The sequence below is a fragment of the Sinocyclocheilus anshuiensis genome, unplaced genomic scaffold, assembly GCF_001515605.1.
Source record: "Sinocyclocheilus anshuiensis isolate Anshui unplaced genomic scaffold, SAMN03320099.WGS_v1.1 scaffold714, whole genome shotgun sequence".
NCBI lineage: Eukaryota > Metazoa > Chordata > Actinopteri > Cypriniformes > Cyprinidae > Sinocyclocheilus > Sinocyclocheilus anshuiensis.
In genome coordinates, this window is record NW_015546068.1 from 398391 (window position 1) to 406566 (window position 8176).

At 36.1% G+C, this 8176-nt stretch overlaps 1 protein-coding gene across 1 annotated transcript in view; it reads right to left on the reverse strand.

The window, feature by feature from the left end:
* Nucleotides 1–2164: 2164 nt before the first annotated feature.
* LOC107699636 (myosin regulatory light chain 2, ventricular/cardiac muscle isoform) overlaps nt 2165–8176 on the reverse strand; it is a 6941-nt gene continuing 929 nt past the window's right edge. The window contains exons 2-7 of the mRNA XM_016500953.1: nt 6341–6430; nt 4681–4756; nt 4482–4586; nt 3337–3415; nt 2762–2810; nt 2165–2522 (exon numbers count right to left, since the gene is read on the reverse strand). Of these exons, the coding sequence (XP_016356439.1) occupies nt 2418–2522; nt 2762–2810; nt 3337–3415; nt 4482–4586; nt 4681–4756; nt 6341–6430 (504 nt within the window). The 3' untranslated portion in view covers nt 2165–2417. The remainder of the gene's footprint in view (nt 2523–2761; nt 2811–3336; nt 3416–4481; nt 4587–4680; nt 4757–6340; nt 6431–8176) is intronic.

An 8176-nucleotide genomic window follows, 5' to 3' on the forward strand; every position in this document is an offset into this window, starting at 1 on the left:
CATAAAGCTGTTGGACAAGGGCCGTGCAGGGCTCTATTCGTTCCCTCGTTGCCCCCAAACTGCCCGGGCCCATATGCACCTGCATACCCTGCATAACCAGACGCTATGCCACTGATCTTATTTGTTCTTATCTGTTCATAAAAGTGTTATGTTTAATATAAGCGACTTTGTCATTGTAGCATGGTTGATGTTGTGTGTGTGTGTGTGTTTTTCATTAAGAGTGATACTGAATCAACCTTAAGAATGAATTTTGTTTCAAGAATAGGAAAGACCTAACGTTAAAGATCAGAATAAGCGCTACAGATGTGAGAATGCGAGATTTGTTGCTGCTGAGGTAGACGCTCTCGCTCTTTCTCTGCTGTCTGTAGAAATTGTTGTTAATTCTTAATTTGGATACGGCAGAGACATGTTACAGGTTATAATATGATCCAAAAATCATGGCAACAAATTATTTTTTAAGTCAGTTTAATACGTTTAATCAGTTGAAACGACTTTCACAGTCAATTTGATTCAATTTAACTAATATTTAACCGTTGCTTCTTGTCATTGTAGGCTTAGGCTACTTTTTTTTTAATTAATTTTAATGAATATACTAATTAATAAAATGAATATTATTTATTTTGTATTACATATTATTCATTCATTTATTTTTAACACCGCACCCCCAGCACCCCCATTTTTTCGTGGGCTACACTCCAGGGGGTGCTGCAGCACCCTCAGCACCCCTACTTCCCGCGGTAATGAGAGTATAATATATAGGCTCCAACAAGGTTTAATCTGGCAGCAGAGGAAAACAACCGGGGTTGCCTGATATAAAAATACGTAATCCTCGACACAGAACTCCACACTTGCGAAATACGGAAAGATCTGCTACATATGTCACTTATTTTTGTCAACCTGGCAACCATGTGCGCGCGCGCTCTCTCTCCGCTGTGGATAAAAGCGCTGGCTTTCTGAAAACACCGGTAAGCTTGCAGTTTAGCGATCTCCACTTCGATATTCTATTATCAGAAAAGTGTAATCCATCAACTGTTCATTTACGAGAGAGAGAGAGAGAGAGACTGTGTATGTATAAATTACCTCAGTTTTTGCCGCGTTTCAGATCTTCAGTGGTGAAGCTATTTTATTGATAAAATTAAGTTAAATTGAACTGATTAAATTTAAATTGAGTTAAAAATTTAGTTCAGTCATATATCGTATCGTGGCCTCTATCGTGATACGTACCGTATCGTGACTTTGCTGGCGATACACAGCCCCACTGCGTACTAAGTAATGGCAATAAAAGTCTTTCAATTGACTTGTCCTCGTGTGTTTAAAGGAATCACAACACACAATGTGAGTGTAGTCTGATTCACAAATAAATGACTCGTATGAGCCGGTTATAACATACAGCACCACCAGTGTAATCCGATTCCCGAATAAATGACTCTTATGTATCAGTTCTTTTTAGTGAATCAAAAACAAAGTGTCATTTGATTCTTGAATAAAATACTCTTATAAGCTGTTTCTTGTATTGAATCATAAATGAATGAATGAATGAATGAATGAATGAAAAAAATAAAGCGTGGCCAATGTAGCCTGCTTCCCGAACTAATTGACTCTTATGAGCTGTTTTTTAGTGAACCAAAACCATAGGCCTACAGAGCTGTCAGTGTTATCCATTTCCCGAATTAAAGACTCAAAAAGACAAGCGACCCGTTTGAATCATTTTCAGAAATGTAGAAATTCTGGACCTTTCAAAATGGTTACTGAATCAACATCAGACTCTATTAGGCTACTAAACTGCTACTCTACTATAATGAATTTACATGAATTTTTTTTTGTATCAGTTTCATTTATTCACTTAAATCATTCCTACACATGCATGAATGTCATTCATTAGATGAAGTGTCTGTATTCTGCTCAAAAATCTGCAGCAACTTTTATCAGAATTAACTTTTCTTCGTTTTTGCTCACCATACATCTTGTCTTATTTTCAACACGATAGACCTAATTATTATGTTTATAATGTCAAATCTTACAAATGTAGTTTTGTGAAATATTTTTGTTTTACAGGTGTGCTTGTATTGTTTCTCTTTATAATAAATCACACTTGCGTTGATATCTTTTTTTAGCTAATACAATGACATTCATACTTAATTGTGCAAATACTGTTTGTGGCTGCTGTAAATTCATATGTATGCAAATGTATAGTCTTATGAATAATTTTACTGCACATGTTTTATTAGGCACTGTTTATCAGTATACCCTCTAAAAATCACAAAACCATCTCTAATATTAAATGCATTTCATTCTCATTTGGTTTAATTGTTCAGTGCTGGAGATGAAAGACTATATAGCACAGGGCAATATTTGTTGTACCATACATGCAGAACTAGTCATGATGTTAAAATGACAGTTGTTGAATGTGAGATATTTCACTCTTGGTCCTTCTCCTCCCCGTGTGTGATGATGTAGACCAGATTCTTATAGTCCACATTACCTGCAGCGTCTGGAGGAAAAGCACTAAACATCTGCTCCGTCTGAGGAAAGATGGATGAAAAATAGCATTATAGTATGTATAGTATAGTGTGTGGTTTACGCAGTATAACATTCGCTAGTCATGTTCATAATCTATAGATAAACACAATATAATGTCATCACCTCTCGCTTTTCTATTTGCATAGAATATAAAAGTCATTGTGACATACAGCACAGTGCTGTCAAGGACACGGAGAGCTGAAGCGTTAGACATAAAAGAAATAATCTCAAGATGTCAAACCTCTTCTGAAGAAAATCGGTCTGCTTGCGTTGTCAACATCCGTGCCAAACTGCGACGAGAGACAAACTTCAGTTTGAGTTTTTGAAATAATCGTATTACTTCTGGCAAACAATTAAATGTTTAGGCATGAATTTAAAGTCCCCATGAAATCAAAATTACAGTTTTTTGGGTGTTAGTATCAATATGTTAGTCTTAAGGTTATCTATAAGGCAGTGTGCTCCAAAACAGTGACAAAATTCGCATTTAGAAGATATAAGCATTCAAAGCTTGCAGTTCGTCACTTCTGCCCAAACGGCTCAACGATTCTTTTGACGTCACATCGTACTTCAGCTTCTCATCAAACTTTCTGTCCAATCAAATGCTCTCTAGAATCAGAAGCGCCCGCCCCCTACACTATAAAATAGACGCTGAAGCCGCGGCTGAAATCGGTCACTTGTGCACAGAATTAGTATTTTCTGTACAGTGAATGGCACGTAGTGCACTGTATAGGGGACAGGGAACGATTTAAACAGTGTAAATATGCTTTCCGATTTACAGAGAAGCAGGGCAGACTGTGTTGTTTTAATGGTACTCACAAATCCTTCCTCAAGGTCCCCTTTCCCTCTGGGTCGAACACTTTAAAGGCATTCAGAATGGTCTCCTCTGCATCGGCACCTGTTTTTTTTTTTGAAAGGTCACAATAGAAAACTGACTAGAGAGCTGACTGTGTTTAAAATCCTCCAAGAATGCAATAAGACATTCTTCGTACAGGATTCCTAGTGGAATTTCTATCACAGTTTGGGGCCGATCTTATGGGAATCATCATACAAGAGCTTCCAGAACATATAATTCCCTATAGGCCTATTATGATTCCCAATAGGATCAAATGCTTCTGTTGGACTTCAAATGGAAAGGAAATCCCTGTGTGATTTCTTGTCCACTCATAGGACTTTATTCCAAAACACCTAGAGTTTTGTTTAAATGAAATACAATAAGATTTTAAGAATAAAAATCTGTTTTTATGTTTTTGAAAGAACCTCTTTCGCTCACCAAGACTGCATTTATGTTTTAAAAAATACAGTAAAAATTTTACTATTTTGAAATGGTATTAAAATGTTAAATAACTGTTTTCTATGTGAATATATTGTAAAATGTTGTTTATTCCTGTGATGCAAAGCTGAATTTTCAGCATCATTACTCCAGTCTTCAGTGTCACGTGATTCTTCAGAAATCATTCTAATATGCTGATTTGCTGCTCAAAAAACATTTCTGATTATTATCAACATTGAAAACAGTTGTGCTGTTTCATATTTTTGTGGAAACTGTGATGCATTTTATTTTTTAGGATCCTTTGATGAATAGAAAGCTCAAAAGAACAGCATTTATTTGAAATAGAAATGATTTGTAACATTATAAATGTCTTTACTCTCGCTTTTGATCAATTCAATGCACCATTGCTGAATAAAAGTGTTCATTTTTCAAACAAACATTTTACTGACCCAGACTTTTAATTGGTAGTGTATGAAAGAGTTGAAAAAATATTAGAATAGTTAAAAAACAAACAAAAAAACTTTTTTTGAATTTAGCTTGAATGCTCAGGAAGTTACAATCAGAAATGTTGCTCTTAAGTTAGTGGTTTGTCAAGGCAACGTAAAGATACTTGCTTTTATAATCCTGCTGGATACATTTAAATTCCTACAGGGTTTTTGGATTCTTAGTGCTACTTCACCCCACCATTTACCTTTAAGCTTCTCCCCAAACATGGTGAGGAAGACAGTGAAGTTAATGGGTCCTGGAGCCTCCTTTAGCATCTCGTCGAGCTCCTCTTGTTTGACGTTCAGGCGGCCTGCGGAGGCAGAGGTCAGAACTGCTGTCAGAGAGACGCTTCATCCACCAATACAGAACGACAGTGACGTATAGCAGAGATTATTACAGTCCACCTAAAGCGGCGAACGTATCCCTCAGGTCATTCTTGTCGATAAAGCCGTCTCTGTTCTGGTCCATGATTGTGAACGCCTGAGGCAGATGAAAGAGAAAGAATATAGAGTGTGTGTGAGAGGGATGCAGAATGTAGTCTGACGGTGTTTGTCAAAGATGAAGCACCTCTAGTTGCACAGAATGGAATTGCAAAAAATGATTAAAAATTAGTCCACCGTACTTCCTCATTGTCGAATCGGTAGTTGACATATATTGTGTTGCTATAGCCTTTTATGATGTTGATGTATATAATTTTAGTGATCTTTTTGGAAAGCGGCATGCGTGCCTTCTGCATCTATTTGCCTTTAGGTGAAATATGCACTTTGACCAACTTATAATTTAACTTTTGTGGTTGATGGATGTTTGAAAACATCATGTTCATCATGTATTGCATAGAATTAAAACCATTTTGTATGCACTTTAGTATGCACTCTCTAATTCGCTTGTTTTCACTGCTTTTACTGTAAGTAAAAATCAATTATTTATCAATATTTACTCACCATCATGTTGTTTGTGCTGTGTGTGTTTTCTGTAGAATGCAAAAGGAGAGTTTTTCAAATTGGCACACCAATATTTTTGCACCAATTGATGCTATTTTAGTATCGTACGATGCTTGTTTTTATGACCATATTGTGGATTTTTTATTTATATATTTTGTTGTTATTTTAATTTTAGCTAAACTTTTAGTAATTTTGTTGTGTTTTGTGCTTGATGTGCTGTGATGTGAAATAAAAATGAATAAAATATAAATATGAATATTTTATTGTTTTATTTTAAACCAATCATTTTTTTTAACGGTTTTAGTTACCAATAATAACCCTGCTTTGACATCTTTGAAACTGAATGTGTTTTGAGTTTTGGTAGCAGAGACAGATTATCTGTAAATAATGGTTTGTTCCTCACACAAAGCTATCGTTTGACTTCAGAAGGCTTGGAATATAATTCTCAAGTCATATGGTCTACTGTTATGATATTTTAAGGATAATTAATGTTTTTTGGAGCGTGAAAGTTTAACAATTTGTGTTCCACAGAAAAATAACATAAAAAATAAAATAAGTAATGACATGAGGGTGAGAAAATAATCACAAATTCATTTTTAGGTGAATTAGAACCTCCCTGTCGTGCTGCTTTTTTAGTATATCTTGTTTTGCTAAACTCTCTCATTTGTATATTTATAGTTCCTGTAATTCTGCTTTCCTGAGTGTCTTTGTGTTTGTTTGTGATATGTGTGAGAGAGACAGACTGAAAGAGAGAGAGACATTTGTCTGCACGTTCTCATCACTGCCATCTCGGATCAGTGTCATGCTTATCCTGTTTGTCGTGATCTTTTCACAGCCGTTTTGAGACCAGAGAGAACGTCTGTCCTGCTGCATTTTCCATGCAAATCTCAGGGCCCTGACAGCAGTTGGAGTGTGTGTGAGCGAGTGTGTGTTCAGGGTGTAAATCACTCCACTGTGCTAATCGTTACTGACACATTCTGAATGATTCCCTTGCGATGATGAACACTGACATATTGAAGTCACATACGGGAATCTCGCTGTAGATGCTCGATATCACAGTGAAAGAGTCACGATAAAGACAATTGTCAGAGCAATTAGAGTCAAACGAGCGCTTGCTTTGTACCTCTTTGAACTCTTGGATCTGAGTTTGTTCAAACATGGAGAAGACATTTGAATTGGCTCCTTCTGCCCGCTTCTTTGCCTTTTTGGGTGCCTGCAAAAACAAGTTTCACAGAATAGCTAAATAGAAATACACTTTGGTATGCGGTCTCATTGGTGCACTTTATTCTGGAATTTTTTTTTTTAGTTTTAGTTTTTTGCAATCTTTCTTCAAAAAGAGAAATAACATGTTTCAAAAACCCTCTGAAATGTCTTTCCTTTTTGGCTGACAATATGAATTTTACCTCTTATTTTACCTGTTGTACTAGAAAATACACTACTGTTCAAAAGTTTGGGATCAGTGTGTTTTTTCCCCGTTTTTTTTTTTAAGAAATTAATCTTTTATTCAGCTAGGACGCATTAAATTGATCAAAAGTGACAGTAAAGACATTTATAATGTTACAGATGATTGCTATTTCATATGAATGCTGTTCTTTTCAACTTTCTATTCATCAAAGAATCCTAAAAATAAAATTGTGGTTTCCATTGACTGTTTTCAACATTGATAATAATCATAAATGTTTCAGCATATTAGAATGATTTCTGAAGGATCATGTGACACTGAAGACTGGAGTAAGGATGCTGAAAATTCAGCTTTGATCACAGAAATAAATTACATTTTAAAATATATTCATATAGAAAACAGTTATTTTAAATTAAAATAATATGTCACAATATTAGTGTTTTTGCTGTATAACAAACAAATGCATCCTTGGTGAGCACGAAGAGACTCCTTTCAACAGCTTTTACAGACTCCAAACTTGTTTACGCCAGAAAATTGGGTTGCAAATGCCAGTTCAAGTTGACTTTAATATCACAAGTTTGACCTTGACCTTGACCTAATATCACAGTTGTTTCTCCTAGACGGCAGTCTGTTTAAATGGAGACTTTTACTGAAGTCTCTTGCTAAAAAGCCCCATAAATCTCACACGTCTCCTCCTAACATTGTCTCAGAGTGTGCTACTAACTCAAATATTTCTCATCAAATTCTTCCTGAGCTGCTGTTCTCGTTCATTTGAGCTCTTTCTGTCAATGGTTGTCTCATCTGTGTCTTTGCATTTCTCTTAAGGAGTTTTAGGTGAATCATCAGAGTTAAAACTCCTCCCGAGCAATGAATGAGCAGTAACGTGATGAGTGTATGAGAGTGGAAATGTTTGGTGCCCTGCAGGATGTATAATTAGCTCGGAGAGCGAGAACTCAGCCGGTGGATCAGATGTGGGATTACACACTGGCGCTGGCTGCTGACAGCCTCGTCTCTGAGCCTGTTGATAGGTAATCCCACCAAGACAGGGATTAAAATCGCTACTATTTACATTCCTGCCACAGAATTTGGAAAACATTGCGAGATGCATTTCTGCTCGATGACATCGCAGCCCAACAGCTGCTCATCGGCCTTCTGTCTGGATTACATCTCAACAGTTGTGCTGTCGACGAGGCCAGAGCTGAAGCACGAAATACGCTGAGTATTGTCAAGGGATTTTTTTGATAAACAGCATAAATAAACCCAGAGGAAAATGTTATTGCTCAAATGTTCATAACTCAAGAGAGTTCTTATTTATGAATCAACTTCTACTATGTCTCAAAAAATTCCTGAAGAGAAATAAAAAAATGGTCGGCATGCAGTAATAGAACTATAAAATTAATAATGTGGATAGTAGCTCAGCTCATTTGAATTGGATTTTGATCAAAAATCTTTTAACTGTGAAACTTATTAGCAATTTCTAAGTGAAAATTGTTTCTAGGCTAACTTTTTTACACACACACACACACACACACACACACACACACACACACACACACA